The 25,639-nt window shown below is 41.9% G+C and overlaps 1 protein-coding gene and 1 long non-coding RNA gene across 2 annotated transcripts in view; both read right to left on the bottom strand.

Annotated features, from left to right (window-relative positions):
- Positions 1 to 11,371: 11,371 nt before the first annotated feature.
- Positions 11,372 to 19,082, bottom strand: LOC134459991 (uncharacterized). Its single transcript, XR_010036935.1, has 3 exons — positions 19,003 to 19,082; positions 18,442 to 18,489; positions 11,372 to 11,484 (listed from the first exon to the last, which is right to left on the bottom strand). It is a non-coding gene; the product is annotated as an uncharacterized LOC134459991 (long non-coding RNA).
- A 760-nt stretch (positions 19,083 to 19,842) lies between these two features.
- LOC134460224 (fibrillin-1-like) overlaps positions 19,843 to 25,639 on the bottom strand; it is a 43,798-nt gene continuing 38,001 nt past the window's right edge. Inside the window, exons 39-41 of the mRNA XM_063212677.1 lie at positions 21,159 to 21,212; positions 20,758 to 20,911; positions 19,843 to 19,849 (exon numbers count right to left, since the gene is read on the bottom strand). Coding sequence (XP_063068747.1) covers positions 19,843 to 19,849; positions 20,758 to 20,911; positions 21,159 to 21,212 — 215 coding nt within the window. The remainder of the gene's footprint in view (positions 19,850 to 20,757; positions 20,912 to 21,158; positions 21,213 to 25,639) is intronic.

Genomic DNA, 25,639 nt, shown 5'->3' with positions numbered 1-25,639 from the left:
TATCTCTATATATGAGGTCTATAATATATGAGCTTTATGAAATGCCTGCTACAGTACAAATTAACTATTTATATTAGAAGTGTGATGTGCACTTTACTACATATATACAGTGTAACAGAGGGACCATTGGGTTAATGTCATGCAGGTTTCGATTTTGCCCCGACGGCCGTAATTGCGCATTTCGGTTATTTCATAAAAATAAAAAAAAATAAATAAAAAGTAAAAAAAAAAAATTAAAAAAAACTTTTTTTTTACATCCGGGCCGGATGGAACCCTCCCGCGGGCCGGATGCGGCCCGCGGGCCGTATGTTTGACACCCCTGATATAGACGCACTTTATTACTTCATTACACTTTATTATTAATCCACTTCCTTCCAATCCACTAATTCTATGACAAAATAGACAGGCCCACACACACACACACACACACACACACACACACACACACACACACACACACACACACACACACACACACACACACACACACACACACACACACTTTCACCACACAGACAGATATTGTGGGGTGGCGATTAAACTGGCATTAAATTTATAGTTTGCCACTTTGTGTCTCCTGGCCTGAATTGATAGCAGCAATCTGAGACCTTTAACACACCATAAGCACTTCTCCCCACACAAAGGCATTAACACACACACACACACACACACACAAACTAGCCCGATCAAACACGCACATGCACGCACGCACACACACACACACACTGTCTGTGCCTAATTTAGCTTTTTCTTTCTTCATTAGCAATCGCCATCATGACTCCTGGAGCAGAAAATGGAGATTTCTATTGATTAATATGACACACACACACACACACGTGAACGCACGCACGCAGAGACACACACAGCCACACACACATTGATAATGTGATGGTGATTATGCGGACGATCAGTGGTCATTATGGTCCAACACTAATATCTTGAGTATGGAATTAAAGAGCAATGAGCAGTTTGGTGATTCACCATGACTTGTCTAACCTCCCATCCTTGCCTTGTGCTGGTCATCATTCGCTGACGCCCACGCCTCTGTGGAGAAAACAAAAAACAAAACAAAGCTGCCCCGGATTCAACAACTTTCTGGGGACTTTTCCCCATCCAATATACTGATTGCAAATGAAGAAATGACATCTGAATCGTGTTTTGTGAATGTGAGACGTTGAAGAAACCAGAACGCCTATTGTCAATGAGAGAAGGATACATGGCTCCACTGCCTCACAGCAAAGTTGGCTTCACAAATCTCATTCTGCCAACCTTTTTCCGAAGACATGAAGAGTTTGGAACACTTTGGTTTGTGTTTAGGAACCCTTTCCGTCCTGCGAAGTAAGTGTGGTGATGTTTGGAATTGTATAAGAGCTTTAAAATAATGTTTTTTGCTATACTGTATGTCCTCATCAAAAACCTAATACGGCTAAAGTGGCTAACATGGCTAACATGGCTAATGCAGTTTGATCAAACTTTCTCAAACTACATCCAATTGATATGATTATGCTCTCAGGTGGTTGTATTTCTTCCTACATGTACAAAAAAGACTAAATATGCTTCAATTCCAGGTAATCCCTTTAACATCCAGTAGCCTAGCTACTAAACATCCACTGAGTTATGGAAATGATTGCTTTCTAATTGTTCACCAACTAGGATAGGGTACAAATATCATCATCTGCAACAGCATGTACTTGTGTACCTAATATACCCTTGCAATGAGGTTATAAACTGATTTTATGTTACAACACATGGATAGGCACATGTTGATAAATTGACCTGTGTCTTAAGATGAATCTTTTCAATATTTAGGAAGGGTAAAATGGGAACCATCATTACAAACTTCTCCTTGAAACGTGTACCTGTGGCAGAATGTCTAAACATTTTGTATATCTCTACGCCTGCAGATGTGTGTTATCTTTCAAAATATTATGTCAGGCAGGACCTCAGAAATATGGCTGTACAATCTTTGACTATGTTGTGACTGGACAATGCACACACACACACCCCTGTAGCCCCATATGCTTAAAAAGAAACAACACGACACACACATAACACACAACTTTTCCGTGTCATATTTTTTAATCATGTCATGAAAGGAGTTTCATATGGCTCATGCATTGTCAAGTGTGTGTGTTTGTGTGTGCGTGTGTGTGTGTGTGTGTGTGTGTGTGTGTGTGTGTGTGTGTGTGTGTGTGTGTGTGTGTGTGTGTGTGTGTGTGTGTGTGTGTGTGTGTGTGATTACATGTGTCTGTGCTGGATTACTTTACATTACATTACATGCCATTACACTTAGTGGAATTGCTAACAGTTAATTAGGTAAAGGGACAGGGTAATGGTTAAAGTCCTTGGACCTGTGTGGGGCCAGGTGCTTTGCTCAAGGACAATTCAGCTATGGATGTGTACACAGTCATGTGTGTGTACGTGCCTATGAGACAATGATGGGCAGTGATGAGCATTAAAGTGACACATGCTTAATGTCAGATGCTTTATATGCGATTTAATGAATTTTCACGATTTCACACATCAACACACTTCAACATCCTGCGCTGTATTGTCAATGTCAGTAAAAGGATAACAAGACAGTAAATCATCAATTTATACAGTAAAACAGTAGTTCCCAAACTTTTCTGTGGGGACACTCTTTGATGGACACATGAAATGCCTAAGAATTAGGCTCCTGACGAAGGCTTCATGCCGAAACGCTTTTAATCATGCTATGCCTAACAAAATAAAGCCATTTTAATTACAAAGATGATGAGTGCCTTGGTATTTCTAAAACTTTTTTGAAATCAACCAAGCCTGACACCAAAGAGCACCATCTTAAAAAACTAGACAGTTCCAGGGAAGCACTCCAACTGGAGTTAATTCTGAAACATTACTGCAGTATATTTGAAGAAATCACCAGATTAGGTATGACATCACTATAGAGATGATTTGCAAATGGGAGTTTATGTACTACATGTGTACTGTTTAGGTAATGTGCACTGTAGGTGTTTGTGATCAGGTATTTCAAGGTGTTTGAGTTTGTTTAACTATGAAGTGTGTGTCTGCAATTTTTTTTTTTAAATATTGACTACAGCACACTACTTTTTTCAAAATTTTGTTTTTGGCCCTCAGTTGATTTGAGTTTGACGCCCATCATATAGTGTATTTCTAGGTGTACTGTAGGTCATTTTCAGGTATTTCTAGGTGTTTTTCCACCTTGGCTCTCACTTTGTGTGGAGTAATGCAGGCATATTTGATGTGCAGGTATTTGTAGACTTTAGAGCACGAGTCTTTGTAGCCTTCTTCTGCGGTGACGTTAGATGCAGTCAGGACACAGCGGCGATTGTAGTTACACCTGTATGAACAGAGCAGCAACTGAATACAGTTTTCTTGATTGCTTTGACACAGTTCTCACTCCAAAAAGCACATTTCCATAACAGTTAACACACAAGTCTAACCAGTGAGGCAAACTGTCCAAATGCAACATTTTGTGTGCAAAAGGCTCTAACGGTACCAAAACATTTTAAAAATACTGAATGTGGGTGGTTGACGTTTAAGGGCGTAACACAATTAAAAAAAAACAATTCCTGATAAAATGGATGGAATTTCACCTAATTTTTGGGAAAATGTGTTCTGCGGTGTGACATCAGTGGTATAGTGGAAGAGAGACAGAAAGTGAACTGGCTGGGGGAGAGAGATGGGGAAGGACCGGCAAAGGACCCTGACCAGGAATCGAACCCGGTTCGGCGAGAGTGGTAAACGTGTGCCCTACCATATCAGCCACAGTTAATATTCTACCATATCAGCCAAGTTAATATTTATGCAATCATGTAAATTGCTCAATAAATTATTCAAAATGTTGTTGGTTTATTTATATATATATATATATATATATATATATATATATATATATATATATATATATATATACAGTATATATATATATATATATTCCAGGTTTTATTAATATTACAGTGACACCGCAGGACATTTGACATATAAACCTTTACATAAATCTTAACAAAAATGTTTTTTTTTTCTCATCTAAGACTAATATGAAACATAATGTACCACATCTTCTTTCATTCACATTGTTTTAAAGAGGAAAAATTTTGTAGGTTTTTAACCAATGATATGTAAAAACAGGGCGTCACGTCTCACAGGGCATCACCTCTGTCTTCAGTCAACAAACATTGCATAGCAGTGTATGAACACTACCAGTCAGTCATTACACAATAGAGGGGGAAATACAAAATATAGGCTGTCACTCTAACATGTTAATTTGATAATTAATTAGACTGCAAATTGTGGCATTTTAAGAATTAATTTTGGGTAGGTGTGCACTCGTAAACTGCCACACCAAAAGCTCAGAGCCCAATGCCTAATGTGGGCTAAAGTGTCAAACGTGGCAGTTCTTTTATTTAATGTTTAAGCCTATCGCGCCGGACACATCATATTTGTTTCATCAAATTCAAAGCCCTCTCCCCGCTGACACAAAAAAAATCGATCTCAAAAACATCCTGCGTGTCATTTCCAAACGTCCTGCAGTACACGGAAACCGCCACAGGAGAGCAGCGGTCAACAACAAGTTGACCACAGCTCTGCGAAAAATGCAAAAATGGGGTTAGAAGCGCAGAGATATCGTCAAATTGCAAAGGGTTTGTGTACAAATTTCCGAAATATAACTCTATATACTTTAATTTGAACACTTACTTTGTGCAATTAATCAAGGAAGAGTTTATATTTTTACACCGTGTTGCAGAGAGATCGTGCTAAAACTGATGAAACAAATAAGCACCATCCGGCGGTGGCAGGAAGTCAGCCATCAATGCATTTTGCCATAGGGAAACTTACAAAGCATACCACGACGATCATTTAACAAAACACACAAGTTGTTTTACTTCAAGACAAAGATATTGCCTTAAGAAACAGGTTTTACTTGCAATTTTGAAAATGTAATGCAAAATGTTGAAATTATGATCTCGTAAAAAATGCATTGAAGTGAATGGAGAAATTGTCCAATTGTAGTAATGGACCCATATATTCAAATTCCACATCAAAAATGAATAATGATCTATATTACACTCATAAATAGGTTGTTAAGCATTCGATCAGCTATGTTTTTACATAGATTAAAAAAAAAATACCCAACCAGGCTGTGGGAAATGTAAAATATGGTCCTGCTAAAACAAGGATAGGCTAAAATAAATAGCAGGATCTCACTAAATATTTAAAGATAATCCTCAAATGAAATTGTCTGATAATGTTATTAAATGAAAAAAAAAAGTTGTAGATGCGTTAAAAGTCATTTTTCAATGGTCATGAAATTGGCCTGGTCATTTATGCATCATATATGCATTAAATATCTCAGTGACCTTTTTTTTTTACATTTCTTATAAGGGACCAAATATTGAGGCAAATTCCAAGAAATTAGATATTTCTGTCATTGCTTTCTTGGTTCAGGTCTTACAGGGTTAAACCATTTAAACTTTATAACATTTAAACCAGTTTAAACCATTTATGGATATAATAACTACAAATGCACTCAGATAGTGCTGCAGACCTATGCCAAGGAAGCTTTTTTACAGAACATTTGACTATGTTACACCCCAATTAAAAGTCTTTCTGCTTTGTTTTTGTGAAGTAAAAAACTGGAATGTCAAAATTTGCTCTATCCCGCAATGGTGTAAACTGTAGTCTTTTAAAAACTTCCTGGATCCGCATTCAGAGCCATATATAGAGAGAGTCTGGCCAACTATGGGTTCGAACGTTTGAGCTATCCCGCTATTTTGATTGGATCTGGGCTGGTCACATGTTTTATGGACGCCATTTTCGTTCCCCACGCTCCCATTAATGAGCATTGACAGATATAAAAAAATAACGCTTCACTATAATATTATTTTATTATTATTATGACAAACGGTTGTGCATATGGCTGTAGTGCAGAACCGGGTCAGGAGAAAAAAAAAACAGCATCGTTTAACTCGTTACTGAAACGGAGGATTTGGGACATACACGGATATAAACTCCCCAAGCAGCAGGTTTCTCTGTGTTGTGTGAGGTAGGCCTAAACTTATTTTCCCCCCTTCGATTTTTGCTAACAATTACTTTTGAAAGAAAGAAATAGTCATGATGATGGCATGCTCTCAAAAACTCCTGTCCGCACTTTGAAAACGAATGAAGTTAGGTTTCTGTCATAACTTGAAATAGCTTGTCAAATCTTAATTGCCACCTGTAAGTAGGCCCTATGCTATACTGTGAAAACATAACTTTGCCCACCAAGTTATTATTTCTGTCGCGCTAATAAGGTCCTTTACCCCTGCGATTTAAACTCACGTCCAGTCAGTGGTGTAGTCTACTGTTTAGAAGTGGGTATACTGTATATTCGGCCAGACATAGGCTCGGTGGTTACCAAGCTAGGGCTCGGGACGCCACCCCCTCGCAACCCCTCGCGAGCAATCTAAGTGACAAAAATGTTTGCGTCCATGTGTCAGAGTTGTTGTACAAGGCACTTGAGCAAAGAGGCTATATGGTACGAAAATGTATTGCATCTCAATATCTCAATTTCCAACTCTCCATCGGAAAGATGTTCAATAGTCATGCCCTAATGCCCTAGTAAAATCTATTCTATCTATAACAGTTCTTCGTCATTCATTTTACTTTTTAGATTAAGCACCTTGAGTAAAATGTGACAGTGCTTATAATATAAATATAATTAGGGGTGGGCATAGATTAATTTTTTTAATCTAGATTAATCTCACTGTAATTTTGAAATTAATCTAGATTAATCTAGATTAATCTATATCAAAATGGCTCATTCAGAAATGGCGCGCTAGCGAAATAATGCCGAAAAAACCCTTGGAGTTTCTTAAGACAGATGGCGCATTAGAACAGAGCTCATCTTTTTTTTCCAAAATGCATCTCATCTTCAAAAAATGGTCATGTTCATACTTGGTGATGAAAAATAACCGCACTGCAATATGTGCATAGTGTGTCCAATAGGAAGCATTTACAGCTATAAGATACTGAAATTTCAAAATGAATGGTGCTATAAGTTGTAGAGGCAAATACAGATAAATCTATCAAACATTTAGGCTATTTAAACAAAATGACCTCAACAATTCAGAATTTCTAATGGAGAGAGAGAGAGAGAGAGAGAGAGAGAGAAAGAGAGAAAGAGGGAGAGAGAGAGAGAGAGAGAGAGAGAGAGAGAGAGAGAGAGCAAGAGAGAGAGAATCTGCCACTGACTGTGAAAAAGAGCAGCGGATCCTTTAAGAGAGGGAGGAGCTCTGCGCACAGTAAGCTCAGCAGCCCTCAGCAGAGCCAGGCTAGAACTACTGCCTATCTAGAACCAACAGCACTGGCCCACGGCAATTTGGCCTAAACCTGACAGTTGTTCTCAGAGTTAGAATGCCAGAGGAGTTACAACTCGAAATTTATTCATTTTGCAAAAAAAAAATCAAGCGCGACAACCGCGAGGTTTATTACCGTCTGACATGAGAATATCTCACTGAGTCGCAAATGCGCGAATGCAACACAAACATTCAGCGAGAGTATATTGGCAGTTTCAGTTTGACAATCTTCAAAATGCATATCGCACGGAATATTTTGCAATTATGGCACAGGCAAGATTTCTGGAAGTTGTTTAGGCCCTATGTGTTCCATGCAATGCGAGAGGAAATGTAGGCTATGTCGGGCTGGTCAGCTACTCACACACAATAATTCCTCTAGTATCTACCGCCTCACCTCAAAACAATAACCTCTCTCTAGTCTACCACTTATGGAAAAAGCACTCAAACAACACCTACCACGGCAGAGGGATTAATGTTTTCAGCATGCAAACACTGTTCATATTTAGTAGGTCTGCTGAAGCAACAGGTGGAGTGGATAGGAGAAAGCGACTGGAGCGCAGTCTGAAAGCGTCTGTCAATGGAACGCTATGGTGATGTGCATACCAAAACCCATATTTTGAGAATAGATTAACGTGCGATATTTTCTTTATCGCGCGACAAGAGTCTCACATTATCGCAGCACGTTAACGCCGATAACGGCCCACCACTAAATATAACATAATATAATATAATATAATATAATATAATGTAGTGTAATGTAATGTAATGTAATATAATGTAATGTAATATAATATAATACAATACATAATATAATATAATATAAAATAATATAATATAATATAATACAATATAATGCATAGGCCTATACCTGCTCTTGGATGTCAATAGATTCCTGGAGTATTTCCCTAGTGTCTACTGCCATCTAGTGGTCAGATTTCGGAACTGATCCTGGTCACGAATGATGGCTTACCCACTGGTGTTTACATTCACCTGAATTGGTTGGATAAAAAATCCAACAAAGTTTTGTTGTGCAAACCTGAAGTTTGTACTTTCTGTGAAGTAAAGGTCATGAACTTGGGAAACAATTACTGGTCAAAATTGGAAGTCACTATAAAAATTATTATGTTATAAATAGTGTGAAAGGTTACAGTTTGATAATGCAAATTTCAACCAGAATTTAACATAATAATGTAATAAAAATTGTAATAATACATTTGTACAAAAAAGTGATTGAAAAAAGAATGCACAATATATAGAACCTTTCAAGGGCACACACATGTGACAATATACAGTGTAGGCTATATTTATTTAATATATTTATTTTAAAATGTTTTTGGTATGGGGCCAGCTTTGGCAAAATTGGCCCGGTGGAGAAATTCTTCCCAATCCACCCCTGATCTTTGTACTCATCGGTCATAAAGCAAGGCCTAACAGAGTGATTGCTTTAAAGTAGCAGAACACCATCACATCATGAAACAGGTTGTGTGTGTTCGACATGTCCATTTATTTCATAAATGAAAAATAAAATCATTAACAATTGGGCAGAACACTTAATATTTAAGCTTGAACTAAACTTGAATGTTCGTGAAAGTTAGACGAGGGGTTAAGTCATATTGTTATTAAACACCTTAGCCTACCTGTCACAGCCCTGGAAAGTCTACCCTGCAAACGCGAACCCACGGATGTTGAGATGATAGTTGTATAATCCGATCCAAATGGTGAGAACATGAGAACGTATCAGCCCACTCCAGATGTACAAGGACATTTCGTAGATGCCTCGAGTTTACAATTTAGCAACCTTTAGCAACTACCGATACGCACTCCATGCTAGATTTTTGTTTTGGATGGATGAAAGGGAGGCAGAATAGCCGCGTCTGATTGGTTGGTCGCAATGAAACCATAGATAAATGGACACCTGAATTGTGGCTATTCAGCCTTTCGGCATAGCCTAACCCGGGGCGCCGCCATCTTTGACCTGCATCATTACATTTTGCATTGATGCTACCACCACCTACAGGATAATGTGCGTATAGCCTGGAACTGATTGATGCTGGCCATATAATTATGATACCGGTTAAATATGGCGCTGCTGTGACAGCAGCCCAGTGGTCAACTGAAAGGCGCTCATATCTGGAAATACCTACCGTCGGAGAATGATTTACGCAATCTCCGAATTAATAAAGTCTAATATAGTCCTATCGCTGTGTTGTTAAATTACAATGCTTCCATGAGAAGTGGCCGTTGATGAAACGGATATTCTAAATACTGAAACTTATTTTTAAGTGGGTATACTGAACATTAGAAGTGGGTATACTGAACATTAGAAGTGGGTATACGGAAATTACCAAAATTAAGAAGTAGACGGTGGGCTAGATTTCGTAGCTCCTTTAGAAAATGAGTTTCGTTCTCACTCTCGAGTGGCAACTTGATTTTTCTAATATGACCTCCTGACAATATGTAAAGCAATATTCTGGCTGTTGCCACGCTGAAAAGTTGCACGTTGATCTTAAAAAATAACGAAAATAAAAAAGACTGGGGGTGACGTCACATAATGCACAGTCAATGGGAAGTCTCCGCCCCTCAAAGTTGAAAAGGGAATATTTATCCGCATATCGGGCTTTTTTCATAAGCAGATATTTCACCTAATCATTGAAACAACGTAGGCATTTCATTCCTGACCTTTTACCGATTACTGGAAAAAATAACACAGCTTGCATTTCTTTACTGACACATAGTTTTTTGGCGAATTGATCTACCCCCGTCACCTCATTGCTCTATTGCTTTGAGGGAACAGACCTGTCATCTTTTTGACATTTATCTCTCGTTGCCCAATGATGGTCAGACAGTCGAACACTAACAGCGAAAAAGAGCACTCCTGAAAGTTTGATAAAAATATATATTTTTTGCATGTACACAACAAGTGAGCCCACTTACCCCCCAACTTGTCACTTTTTGCCATGAAATCTGACGGTTCCGGGTAGCATGCACGCGCTAGCTGTATTCTGCCTCGTTGACTTTGCATTGACGTGACGTCACTCGGTCGGCTAGTTTTTGTTGTCATTTTTATAAATCAATGTGCAAGTTTTGAGGATGGCAACAGCCAAAATATTGATTAATGGGTTGTCAGGGGGTTATATAAGCAAAAGTTGCCACTCGTTAACACCAACGAACTGACAAGATATGAGACTGGGCCCACCACCTAAAGTGGGTATACGGCGTATACCTGCGTTCTACGTAGACTACACCACTGCGTCCAGTCTCATACTATGAATATCCAGACTGAACCTACGAGCATCCAGACTCATCCTACAGTTCTACTGTCTGCAATCGCGATTATGCACTGCTGAGCACATCGTTATTTTTAAACTACTAAATCTCGACACAACGTGAAACTTTGGCGCAAGTATCACCAGGGTCCCTGTACATGAACTTGACCATCGTTGTGAATATTATTTCTGTACATTACTTAAATATCGACTTTGACCTTGGCTCTACCTAGGCAACAACAACTCGGAAGTAACGCTTGAATGCACTGCTGAGCACATCAAAACTATGCTGACAAAACCCTCTTTTAAGCAAACCCCTTCTATACGAACGAACTTGTTAACGTTTGTTTTCATATGTTGGGATCTTGATAATACTACAACCCAAGTTTAATGGTCTATATTTTAGATCCAGCGATTTTGATGGTATGCTGCCCATAGGGTTACACTGTAGAATCCTCGCCTTGGGGAACGAAAATGGCGTCCATGATTCGAGTTGGCCAGACTCTCTCTATGTACGACTCTGTTCCCATTGTGATCCGGATCACTACTAAAATGTAATCACTTGTTCCTTTTGTCATTCCCAACTCCACAAAATTGCATCCAAATCTGTTCAGTTATCCTGCTGACAAACAGAAAAACAAACGGAGACAAACCAACGCGCCTGAATACACGATCTCCATGGTGGAGGTAATAATTAAGACCATTATTGTCTGCTCACCTTTTGAACACCACGTTGCCAAAGGTGGAGCGGCAAAAAGTAGAGCTGTTGAGTCTTGTGCGCCTCTCTGCTGCAGTGGCATTCCTCAGGTGACTCGAACAGGTGCGACTATCTCCTCTTCTGCGCCCATATGCAGCATTATGAATCTCGATCACCTTTGAAGCTACACACACACACACACACACACACACACACACACACACACACACACACACACACACACACACACACACACACACACACACGCTCTTATTTATTATGTATTCGTTCTGTCTTCCTGTGATGTGTTGTGTGTATGACCAGGTGGCACTGAATTTCCCCTTGGGGATTAATAAAGTATCTCTCTCTCTCTCTCTACCTGTGAAAAACGGATGAAGCGTAACAATTTTCTGACAGGTATGATGAAGGTGAAGGTGTGATTGTCGTAGCAATGCTATTGCTTCCTGTCCAGTTTCCCTCTCAGTCTTTCTTCTCAGTGAACTATTCATGCATGGCAACACACTTAAAGTATAGCGCCAAACATCTCTGTGCTAAGGGGCGATATGGAGCCTTATAGTACTTACTGTTGGGCGTGGGCAAGACATCCTTCACATTTTTATCATATCTTGGTGACATACACAATCACAAGAAATTTGGTGTCCGTAGCTCCAACAATAAGCCAGGCTCGAATATTTCTCTGCTAGGGGGCGCTATGGAGCAAGGTTTTTTAATTTATCATCTACAATGATTTGAGCTCATCTACATCCAAAATGAGCAGATCTGCTGAACAACACAAGTGCTTTAAATTCCACCTTTACAGCAGTTAATTTGCCAAGTCCATTGTGTGTAAAAAGTTCAACTTTAAATCCAATTATCTCACTTCCTGTTGGGTGTGGCCATGACATCGTATTGACCTTTTTTGTTTGTCTTGGTGTGATACACATTAAAAAAAATTGAAGTTCGTAGCTTGAACTTAATGCCAGACCTTTCTACCGAGTCCCTGTACCGAGTTAGGGGCGAGGCTTTTTTGGAGAGGTACGTGAGGCCCTACCAAATACCTGTGCCAAGTAACATTCAAAGTTATGCATGGCAAGCCCCTCAGAAAAGGTACGATGGAGGGTCCGTGTATCTCTTGGCCATTCCATTTTCATTTTCATTTTCATTTTCACGACAAATGACCGGTTTCCCGATTTTTAAGTAAACAATAAACGAGAAACCACTCGTATTTTGTTTCCCGTTTGGAAACCGGAAAACAAAAAAACGAGAATCAAGTCATTTTCTGATTTCCTTTTCAGCGCTTTAATATGGGAATCAGAATTAGAGAGACGACCCGTTTTCCCATTTCTTATTTTGCTCAACATTAAGTTTTTGTTGACCCGGAAACTGCTAATGTGTCAGGGTAAAGCGTTGGCTTAGCCACATCAGAGGTGTTTACTCTAGTATAGCCTATATTTTATACGTTTTTAACAAGTCCTCATTTAAATGTAGGCTATGGCACTAATATTTATATTTCCCAGAGAACGTTCACCACTACGCTTCGAATTGCATGCTTGTAGGTCCACCTTAAAGCATGACGAGATCCGCTATCGCATTCGCAGACATCCCATGAAGGGCGTATGATAGCAGTTCCCCCTGTCCCTGATGCCTGCGAGTCAGATGAAATATCCCTGATTTTAAAAGGGGCAGAGAAAGATAATGACTCGTGCGGCATGTTTGGAATAGTTTTGCGTGAGCACACAAGTAGTACGCCCTGCAAAAGTCCTGGGAAAAATAGTAGGCAGATGTTCTATGCAGACTGGGCGATATAAAGGACATGAATACACGCGTGTTAACACTAATGTCGTTTTGATTGTCGGGGGTGTCGAGGGTCGATAAGCATCTCACTGAAAGAACGTTTTGGAACTTGGGATGTCTGCTATCGGCTCGAGAGGGAATATGACTATCGGTTGTTATATTTCATCTCGTTGTCATGGATAGCCATTACAGGCAGAGCTACAAACAGTTTGGGCTGTGGGTGGCATCATGCCAGCTAGCCTACTTGAGTGCTAGCGTTACGAAGAGGGCAAGTCAAAAACTTTCGTCATAGAGCTCGAAAGTCCCGCCCCTTAGTTCCGCGTTTCACGGGACCTAAGCTGACCATCTAACAACATGGTAGCCAGTAAATATCTTCTGATCTCAGTCATGATATGCGCTGGGCTACAAATATGCTGTTTAAGAGGCTAGATAAAGATTATTCATGCAGAAGTATCAATGTTTTGTTCCAAGGCCGTCGGCATGAAAAATGTGAAGAAACACAGCTTTCTAAAAAGTTTGGGGGTTCGTACGAAAAATTAAGCAAAAATATCAGAAACAACATATATGGAGCCCGTGGCACAACTCGAAGGGGATCGAAATATCATTTTAATACCGCCATTGGATTACATGCTACGATTTTCGGCTAAAAACGCCGTTGAGGTCCCATGAGATTGGGGGAAGTGACTTTCGAGCTCTATACTCTGCAAACTTACGTGCAGGGGTATTTATACCAGGGTAAGACTGCAACCCAAATCAAAGGAATGTTGGCCAGATGTTAGGAATATCACTCGCACCCACAGACCTAGGTCTGCGCTCGCACCGTAGGCCTACGTTCCTTCACAGCTGACGGACAGGCGCTCAATCAACGTCTTCCGGTTCATGTACGTAATTAAAAAATAGGTGATGGAAAAACGAAGCCATAATTGAATTCTGAATTACAAGCCAGCCCGCATTTAACAGAATGAAACGGATAATGAAAATTCCGATTTTCGTTTCCCGATTTCCAAAACAAAAATTGGATAACGAGTTATTTTCTGTTTTCTATTTTCCGATTTTGAAAAGGAAATCGAATGGCCACGAGATACACGGACCGTGGAGGCACATATTCTGTGATCTATTCATCAAAATTCATCAAGCCTCCATCTTGTTTTCTTACAACATATTGAAAATTACTTCGCAATTTAACATCTACTATGTCTTAAGATCATATACACATTGAAACTAAACCGGTCGAGTGTACAGTTCAGGAGGAGTACTTCAAAGTCCATGGTATGACAATTTTGTTATATGTCAAAAGTTGAACTTCATGCCCAATTACCTCACTTCCTGTTGGGTGTGGCCATGGCATCCAAAAGACATTTTTGCTTGTCTTAGTGAGATACACATCCAAAAAAATTTTGAAGTCTGTAGCTTGAACTTTATGCCGGACCCGTCCCATAGCCTCATAACTTGAGGGGGCGCTACCGAGACCCTGTGCCGAGTAAGGGGTGGGGCTGTTTTGGAGTTGTGCATATTCAATATTTACATGCAATTGTGAGTTTTTTTCGTTGATAAACATTGCAAAATAATTGTTTTGAATTTTTTAATTAGACATCTAAATTCATCAGCCTTAATCCATCAAGCCGCCATTTTGTTATCTTTCAGGATATCAAAAACCGCTTCGCATTTTATCACCTGCAATATCTTGAGCTCATGTACGCCCGAAATGAGGCAAATCTGGTGGATGATTTAGAAGGAGTGCTTTAAAATAAAATTCATTCACTAACCACATGGTGGCGCTATACCATATTGGCAATTTAGTCATATAGAAATGTTGATATTGATTATATACAGTACATACACCTGGGAGGTTTTTTCTGTTAGAAAACATTGCAAAATATATTTTTTTTATTTTTAATTATACACCTAAATGCATCAGGCCGCCATCTAGTTTTTTCTTTTTTATAACATATCAAAAACTTGCTTGCAATTTTTAATCTTCAATGTCTTGAGTTCGTGTTTGCACTAAAAGTAGTTGGATATGTTGTACGGTTTAGGAGGAGTGTTTCAAATTCCAAATATGTAAAATTGGTTTAAGTCTGATTATCTTACTTCCTGTTGGGCGTGGCCTATGGGCTGGCATTGCAAATTTGTTTGGTTTAGTGAGATACATATGCATTTTTTGTTCGTGGGCCAACGACAAACTATATGTGTCACATCAACCATCTAGAACTTCTGACGGTATTCCTAGTCTCAAGGCATTTTTGCCCCTTTCTGACCGGGCACAACGTCCTAGTCCGGATGGACCATATGACAGTCCCTCCAGTTTTTCGCGATTCAGCGATCGCGTGGATTCATGCAAATTCAATGATATTCCGCATAATTTCACGATGCCACGTAATTCCTGTAAAGCCGCATTTTTCCCGCAAAATTTCCCCTTTGTCCCCTTCAACATTCTGTGGAGTTTATTGATTTATATTTTCGTCAAAAAAAAAAATGTGACTACAATACCACCGGAGACGAAAACCAATAGGAAGCATTTTTGTTAATATGTCACTGAAACATTGAAAAATAATTGCCTGCTATTTCGCAAGTCGCGACCCTCATCTCAGAAGCTCCATGTCTCTCTCCTCCCCTCCCTCACACATACACGCAGGCGTCGGTGCTGCACATCCGTGACCTTTCTTTAACAGCAGTAGCCTACTTTTCAGTGCAATCCTGGCTGGAAAAAAGTATTGTTGCCCATTTATCCATGACGAAGAAGTGTATGCAGTCATGAAATAGTGGCGGTGCTGTCGCACAGTAGGCCTAGCACGTTACATTTTTGCGCAACTTCTCCACTCTCCCCTGTCGCTTTCATGAGCATGCTACCCGACGGTCGTTGTCTGATCTTTTTTCAATGTTCGCTAATGTTTGTAATTTAAGGGTCTATGTCTATGCGTAGGCACAAGCCTTCTGATAACAATCACTGTAGTGCCGATCGCAAAGGATTCGATTCGGAAGTGTGGAGTTTTGCAACTTGTTTCAGTCAAGGACACCGAGATAGGAAGTGAACGGCCCTTCCACGCTTTCACTGTGTTATTGCAATAAAGTCTTGCGAATCCATGCAACCATGCACACAACCATGTCAACGAGAGCGTGTATGCCATCACAACTTTGCATCAAGCAAATAGCCTAATATGCAACAGCTTGCAATACGAGCACGAGAGAGAGAGAGAGAGAGAGAGAGAGAGAGAGAGAGAGAGAGAGAGAGAGAGAGAGAGACGCGTCTTCCAACAGGTGACATTGTAACGCTTGCATACAACCTGGCTACTGTACCCCGCGACGCTCTTCATTAGCCTACTGGTAGGCTATACCCACAAGTATTTTTTCATAACGCGCAGTCCCGTTTTCCCCCGAAGTCGTTCTAAAATATCGACAGAGATTTATGAGTGTCGCGGCCATGATTGTTTTTACACATTGGACGCACTGGCTTATAAGACGCTCTGGCAGTTTTTGACAATATTTTATTATTGTCAATATTTTATTATTCTATTATATAGGAAGTGTGTTTCTCTGTGTCTCTCTTTTGTCGTAAGCCTGCTTAGACTGATTGTGGTTTTCAGTTACCAAAAAAAACCAGAAAGGGGTGCAAAATCTTTGCAAAAAATGAGAAAATGCCGCAAAATCTTTGCAAAAAATGAGAAAATGCCGCCACAAAAGTCATTTTGACCGCAAAAATCACAAAATCCCAGCGCAAAATCCTGGAGGGACTGATATGAATGTGGTGGCCCACATCTACAACCAAGGTGGCTTGCGATCTACTCAGTTGCACTCCGCGCCAAGCGAATACTACTGTGGGCTGACAGGCACCTTCTCTCTCTGAGAGCTTTGCATGTGCCGGGAGGCCTGACTGGAGCCCACATGCTCTCCAGACGAGGCCTGTGCTCGGTCGAGTGGAGACTCCATTCCCAGATGGTGAGTTTGATATGGGACCGCTTCTGCGAAGCCAACATGGACCTGTTTGCGTCTGCGGAAAACACCTACTGCAGGTTGTTTTTCTCCAAAGACCCGTGTGAAGACGCTCTGGGCACTGATGCCCTGGCACACTCATGGCCCAGCAGGAGGCTGTGCGCCTTTCACCCTGTGGCCCTGCTTATGGCGGTTCTACACAAAGTTCATCTAGAACATTGATCTCTGCTGCTGGTCACCCCCCCTTGGGTGGGAAATCCCTGGCTAGTGGATATTGCTAGCCTGCTTCCGGGTGAGCCTTGGGAGATTCCTCTGAGGAGGGTCCTACTCTCTCAGGCTCGTAGTGTCTCTTTCACCCAAGATTTTCTGCAAATAAATGATCTAAATGCCAATATTGTCTTTCGAAATTCAGATGAAATGTTGTCAGTAGTTTATAGAATGAAATAACAATGTTTGTTTTACTCCAACACATACCTATCCATAGCGAACTCAGAAAAACTGTACATTTTGAAGCAGTCTCTCAATATTTTTGCCAGTGGTTTTTGAATGTGTGTGTGAGTGTATGTGACGGTCTAGTTAGCCTCTGAATAGCTACTTACTGTATGGCTGTGGTTGATACAAAATGTCGACATGAAACGCACACATGAATACCCCATCAGGTGGTATTTTTCATTGGGCAACTCGTAGTAAATTTTGCTAGACGAGTTGCCTAGATGAGATAACCATTGACCTATTCAACATGGCGGAGAAGATGTGTTGTTTATTTCTCTAAAAAACGGATGCTATTTCATGCAGGCAGCGTAAAGATTGATTGGCAGGGTAAAATGCTAATGCTAAAACACAGAAGCCCACCAAATACGAATCAAAAAATGGTTAGACATATGTTTGGTAGTTTCAAACAAGCCCACTAGCACCATCGTCAGTGTGTGCGTGTTTAGTGTGTGTCTGTGTTGAGTGTGTGTTGAATGAGTGTGTGTGTGTGTGTGTGTGTGTGTGTGTGTGTGTGTGTGTGTGTGTGTGTGTGTGTGTGTGTGTGTGTGTGTGTGTGTGTGTGTGTGTACGCTACTCACGACCACAGTCCAGGGTGAAGGTGTATTCAACATGGCGGAGAAGATGTGTTGTTTATTTCTTTGAAAACTGATGCTATTTTATGTAGGCAGCGTAACTACTGAATGGAAGGGTAAAACACAAATGCTAAAATGCCTGAGCCCACAAAATATGAATCAAAAAATGGTTAGACATATGTTTGGTAGTTTCAAACAAGCCCACCAACACCATCGTCAGTGTGTGCGTGTTTAGTGTGTGTCTGTGTTTAGTGTGTGTTGAATGAGTGTGTGTGTGTGTGTGTGTGTGTGTGTGTGTGTGTGTGTGTGTGTGTGTGTGTGTGTGTGTGTGTGTGTGTGTGTGTGCTACTCACGACCACAGTCCAGGGCCAGGGTGAAGTTGTCACAGATCTTTATAGATGCTGTTCAGACACAAAATAGAGGCTCATTTAGATAGACACACAAGATGGAAGCATTTAAGGAGTGTCTTAAGGAGTGTAAACTTAAGGAGTGTAAAACATGTTTATTTGCACATGACAATGTTGTGGACATCTATTATTTCCTTTAAGTCAGGGGTGGGGAACCTTTTTCATTCGAGTGGCCACTTCAAATTCCTCCAAGGGCGGTAAAAGTCCTCTAAGAGCCGTACTATGAACACAAACCAGAATTTCCCCCTGCACTTTAGGCCTATATTGAAGGTGGCCACCTTTACAACAGACCCCACCTTCTCTAGGTCCCCTGAAAATATAACTTCATTGTATGTAATTTCAAAGATTCCTTTACCAATGTGAAGCTGCATATATCGGGGGCCGGATAAGGTGGGGCCGTTAACGGCCCTTGAGACACAGGTTCCCCACCCCTACTTTAAGCTATCTTGATTGGTCTAGCTCTTGTACCACTGATGTGTGCGCATTCTCAGCTTTATTGGAACTTACGGGGCGTAACACAGCTGTAGCGAATCTCCATGTATTTGTGTGTCCCAGGACAGGGATCGGAGAGGGGGATGTTGGATTCACTCACGTCACATTCGACTTTGTTATTACACCCATTGTAAAAAAAAAAAAATTGTTATCATCACGCTTAAGACACATAATAAACAATGTCAGCATTATTCGTCTTTTTGTACTGTAGATGTGTTGTCACACGATACATTACAAGTAATGTTATCACACCTATGATACATAATAAATTATATTATTATTATCATTATTTAGAAGTAACCACCACACTAAGAGAACGACTGGAAGTACAGGAGAAAGATCTAACTCAATTATTTAACTCATAGTAAGTATATAATAATGGATAATGAAAGCTGATTTGTGTCTCTCTGAGTTTTGTGCATGCTCCCTTTCAGTGAAACACGCTTCTCCTGCTACCATGTTGCCTGCTTCACAACAGACTGTAATGTATGCGGGTACTGCATTTACTAATTGCGTCTGTGTGGTCTCTGTGGGTACCCGTAGTGACATGTATGTATACTCATGAACGGCCATCATGGTACTTTGCTCGTAAATTTGCGTTACGCCCCTTTATAAGTGAAAACAAACCGAATGTCCATCAGCTGCTAGTCAAAACAATCCTGACGTGACTGACAGTTAACTTTGCTTTACAACCTTACTGGAAAGTTACACGAGTGAGATGGTGGCATGATTGGAGCACACAAAGTATGTTTATGAGATCGGTGCGCTTTCTAGTCAAGTGAGGATGCCGAGACTCTTCAAGCCAGATTCAACTGCTGGTAATATTAGTTCGGTTTTAGGTAAAGAGGAAAGCGATTACCTCCTGTTACATCGTGGGGAATCTTGCACCTTTGTCACAAATACCCCAGGCACAATTTCCAATCATATTTTAATAATAATACGACTGTCTTGCTAAACCCTACTTGAAAACATGTGATTTCAGTATTGAGTTCTATGGAGCGCTGTCAAAACTGTCCGAGGTCGTCCTTTTGCTGAGCTGTGATTGGTCAAAAAGCACTTTAGGGCAGGCCTTAGTCAAAGGTGAATTGACTTGCATGGGTTGTTTTCCCCCACAAATGGGCGTAACGCACATGGAAATCGTCACACCGTTCATGAGTATCCCGGAAGCCGGAATCAGAGAGAGTAGAGAGAGAGAGGTTCCATTGGCCCATTGTTTCCGGGTTCTATTATTGCAAGGGGGGGGGGGGAATCCCCCCCCCTTTAGGCAGAGCTAGGCAAACCTAAGGACTGTTCTATTCAATGCTAGGAGTATTATGACACGCCCCTTTAGGCAGACGCGAACCTGGTCATGTTAGGTGCCCATAGCAACCTATTACATTGGCATATCTCTATATACTTAAAGAATCTCTGCCGGAACCGGCAAGTCATCAAACAGTGAGTAAACAAGCTTGCTGCACACACCACTGTTTCATGTGTCTTTCTGAGCACAACACAGACCATATCAGAAAGGAGATATGGTAATAATAATAATAATAATAATAATAATAATAATAATAATAATAATAATAATAATAATAATAGATCAGTTTTATTTAGCGCTTTTCTTGGTACTCAAAGCTGCTTAAGCGATCTGGAGACCGCCTACTGAATTTCTCATAAGGGAGGTGTAGTTTCCGATTAGTAATATTACATCCATTTTGTGAAGCGACTAGATACTCAAAGACGCTTGACCATATAAGTATGTGAGGATGTGTGTGTATGTGCTGAGACCAGAGCTTGATGCGCTTCATGTCTGCTATGGGAGAGAGGCAGCTGGTGTTGGCCAGGCTGGTGGCATCATGTCCGGCTGAGCAGATGCTGCTGTCCAGCCTCCCGTAGTTCACCATGTGGATCTTTATCACCTTCTGAATAATCTCCCTCCCCACTACAGACAAGATGAACACACACATTTAAACACACACATCACACATACTATAAACACACACGTCACACATACCTGTCTAAGAAGCACACACACACGCACACGCACACACACATACACACACACACACACACACACACACACACACACACACACACACACACACACACACACACACACACACACACACACACACACACACACGCACACGCACACACATTCTTGCATAGGTACCGTATTTGAGGCATACCTCTGTAGGAACGACAGCCGATAATCTCTGTGCGATCACATATCTGTTGAATTTCTGTCAGAGAAAGAGTACAAATACACTTAAACTTCACTGAAGAAAGGGCATACTAAGTGTATGATTTTCATTTATTACAGTTTTCCTTGATTGCTTTAACAGAATTTTTGAAACTGACTCACAAATTATCATTCATTATCACTGTAATGGAATCTCACGCCACTAGGTGGCTCGCTAGAATTAGGATATACATATGCTGTACCCAGGTAGGGAAGTCTCAGAATAAAATACAGTTCTACACGGAGATCCATACTGGTGTTGCGGTCCACTTATTACAATGTTATTATAGTCCACACAGCATTGTGCATGGTGTCAGAAGATGGTGATAAGTATCCGAAAGAGGAAAGAGTCGTCAGAGCGACGGAGGTGAGAGTAAGAGGAAAAGAAAAGCTTTTATCTCGTCAGTGAAAAGTGTGACTACACCAGTAGTGAAGCAAGCTAGCTTACGGAGAAGCAAGCAAGTTGCTAACTCGTTTACTCGCTACGAGGGAAGGGAGGAACGAGGACAATGGATCAAATCTTTACGATTCCACCGCCGGGCAGTTTTAACTTCGACGAGCCAAACAGTTGGACTCAGTGGCTACGACGCTTCGAGCGATTCAGGTTAGCATCGGGGTTATCAGAGAAAGATGAAGAGTATCAGATCAACTCGCTGCTCTACATAATGGGTGAGAAAAGTGATGACGTTATGAACTCTGTACAGTTGGAGGATGACAAAAGGAAGAAATACGACGAAGTGACCAAAGCTTTAGGTGAGCATTTTATTGGCAAACATAATGTCATTTATGAGAGAGCCAGATTTAACAGCAGATATCAGCAACCTGGCGAAACCGTCGATAACTTTATCACGGATGTGTACAGACTCTCGGAGCACTGCAAATATGGCGTGCTGCGTGAAGAGATGATAAGAGACCGGATCGTAGTTGGGATTAGAGACGCCAAATTGTCCCAAAGACTACAGTTAGACTCAACGCTCACTTTAGAAAGCACGGTGACACAAGTAAAACAAACCGAGGAAGTGAAAAAACAACAGCCTTTGATCCGACGTGAAAAAACAGACATGAGGGAAGGCAATGTGGATGCTATAGTGGGGCGGAAACCCGCGAAACCTAAAGTGTGGAAGCAAACACAAAGCAACGCGACGCAGAAAGCAGAAATGTTCAAAAGATGCGGGCGCAGTCCTCAACATGCATGGAAACAATGTCCCGCGAGAGAAGCAGAGTGCAGAAAATGCAGAAAGAAAGGCCATTATGCTGCAGTCTGTAGGACAGGGCGAGTTGAGGCCATAGAAGAAATGTGTGACACAACTGCTGAATGTGCATTCTTGGGAGCAATAGAGACAGATCAGAAAGATATCTGGAAAGATGATATAGAAATGAATGGAGATCTGATCAACTTTAAGTTGGACACAGGGGCGGCCGTCACTGCAATACCAGACTCCATGTACTGCAAAGCCAGAGACGGTGATTTGCAGAAGGCACAGAGAAAGATCTGTGGCCCCAACAACCAGCCACTGACCGTGCTGGGCACATTCAGAGCCTCCCTGAAAAAGCGCAAAAAGAAAACAGAACAAGAAGTGTTTGTTGTTAAGGATTTAGTGATGCCACTACTAGGGCTTCCAGCCATACAGAGCTTACCTCTGTTGCAGCAGATAGCTGCAGTGCATGCACCAGATGACAAATTCAAACAGATGTTCCCAAAAGTATTCTCTGGCTTAGGGAAGCTGCAGGGTAGCTACAAGATAGAGTTAGCTGAGGGAGCGATGCCATACGCCTTGTCAGCTCCTAGACGCGTAGCCCTGCCCCTAGTGGACAAAGTTAAAGCAGAACTCCAGAGAATGGAACACATGGGCGTAATAAGAAAAATCCAAGAACCAACAGAGTGGTGTGCAGGAATGGTGGTTGTCCCCAAGCCTAGTGGAAACATCCGGATCTGCGTTGACCTGACGAGGCTCAATGAGAGTGTGCGTCGGGAGAGGCACATACTCCCTGCCGTGGATGACACCCTGGCAAACCTAGATGGAGCCATCGTCTTCTCAAAATTAGACGCCACAGCGGGGTTTTGGCAAATTCCCCTACATGAAGAATCAGAGCCCTTGACAACCTTCATTACGCCATTTGGGCGATATTGTTTCAGGAGACTCCCATTCGGGATATCTTCAGCGCCGGAACATTTTCAGCTCAGAATGTCCCAAATTGTTGCCGGCACACCAGGGACACTCTGCCATGCCGATGATATATTGGTGTTTGGCAAAGATCAGGCTGAGCATGACAACAGACTGTGCGAAGTCCTCAGGAAGCTACAGGATGCAGGTATGACCTTAAATGAAAAATGTGAGTTCAGTGTGAGGGAAGTGAAATTCCTAGGGCATAAAGTAAGCGCCAACGGGATCGAGGCTGACCCAAACAAAATAAAAGCCATTCTTAACATGCCCGAACCAGAGAACGTTGAAGGGGTGAGACGCTTCATGGGGATGGTGAACTACGTCTGCAAGTTTCCCCCTCACCTTCCCAATCTCACAAAGCCCCTCAGAGACCTGCTTCGTAACGACAGTGTGTGGACCTGGGACGCGCAGCAGAGGACAGCTTTCGAGCTCCAGCTGTTCTGGCACAATACAGCTCAAGAAGAGAAACACTGGTGTCAGCTGACGCATCATCATATGGCCTGGGAGGGGTGCTGATGCAGCGACAGCCAGGTGGAGAATTCAGACCAGTGGTGTACATATCCAGAAGCCTGACACCCACAGAGACTCGATACGCTCAAATCGAGAAAGAGGCTCTCGCCGTGACCTGGGCGTGTGAACGCCTGAGCGCCTATCTCCTGGGACTGGACTTCATGGTACGTACAGATCACAAGCCTCTCATATCACTGTTAGGTAGCCGACCACTGGATGACTTGCCTCCACGCATACTCAGATTCAGACTGAGAATGATGAGATTCAGGTACAAGATCTTCCACGTACCAGGAAAACAGTTGGTAGTTGCAGACACGCTGTCACGAGCGACACTCGGACCAGAGAGCAGCACCGAGAGCGACAGCCTGGAAAGAGAGTGTCAGGTCTACATCGACTACATTGTGGAACACTTACCTGCAACAAAAACAAAACTGGAGGAAATCAAAAACATACAGAACACAGATGCGACAATGAAACAACTCCGAGCATACACAGAAAAAGGGTGGCCTCTACACAGACAAGCAGTTCCAGAGAACCTGCTCCAGTATTGGCAGTACAGGACTGACATCCATGTGGCTAACGGCCTTCTCCTAAAGGGGGAAAGAATAGTCATCCCAGCGCCAATGCAAAAAGACATGTTAGAGAGAATCCACCACGGACACCAGGGCATGACAAAGTGCTTCGCCAGAGCACAACAGTCCATATGGTGGCCAGGCTTAACGAGGGAGATCAAAGAGATCGTGGGGAGATGCGAGGTATGTAGCCAGTACTCCAGCTATCGTACAGAGCCACTTCTCACAACCCCTTTACCTGCTAGGCCATGGCAAAGAGTGGCAGCTGACCTCTTCCAGTGGGGGAGGAGCCACTATCTAGTAGTCGTTGACTATTTCTCCAGATACATTGAAGTAGCCAACCTGCCAACGCTTACAACAGCGACCACAGTCGAGAGACTCAAAGTGATCTTCGCAAGGTTCGGCATCCCTGAGGTGCTAGTGACTGACAACGGGCCCCAGCTGGCCTCTGCAGAGTTTGCCGAATTTGCTCGCGAATTCGACTTTGAACATGTGACAAGCAGCCCCCGCTATCCGCAAAGTAATGGCGAAGCGGAAAGAGCTGTAAGAACAGTTAAGCAGATACTGAGCAAAAACCAAGATCACCAAAGAGCTCTCCTGGCTTACAGAACAACTCCGCTAGCTCATGGAGCCTCACCAGCAGAGCTCCTGATGGGGAGAAGATTGCGATCGACAGTTCCAGTCCCTCCACAGACTCTCAAACCAAAGTGGCCAGACCTCCAAGCTTTTAGAAAGAAAGATGCAAGTTTGAAAGAGAATCAAAGGAAAGCGTATGGAGCGAGACACAGAGCAAGAGAGCTGCCCACACTCGAGTCAGGACAAAGAGTGTGGATCCGTTCAGCAAAAACTCCAAGGTCGTACAACGTGGAGACAGAGTTGGGGACCCTGAGAAGAAACCGAGCCCAGCTCACAGCTCTTTCAGAACCGGACCAGCCTGATCCAGAGCCAGAGCCAGAACCAGAGCAGTCCAGCTCTGATGTGACTGTGACCAGATCGGGGCGAGTCTCCCGTCCACCTGAAAGACTGAACTGGTAACACTTAGTTTAGTGGCCTGCTGTGAACAGGGCAGAATAAACCCCTACAGCAGCGCCCGAAGGGTCAGGCAGTCTACCCTGCCCTTCAAGGTAGGAAAAAAAGAGTTATGTTTTGAATAGAAATGAAAAGAGAATGATATTCTGTTT

The sequence above is a fragment of the Engraulis encrasicolus genome, chromosome 12 (genome assembly GCF_034702125.1).
Source record: "Engraulis encrasicolus isolate BLACKSEA-1 chromosome 12, IST_EnEncr_1.0, whole genome shotgun sequence".
NCBI classification, from domain to species: Eukaryota; Metazoa; Chordata; class Actinopteri; order Clupeiformes; family Engraulidae; genus Engraulis; species Engraulis encrasicolus.
This window is presented reverse-complemented; position numbering and strand designations above follow the sequence as displayed.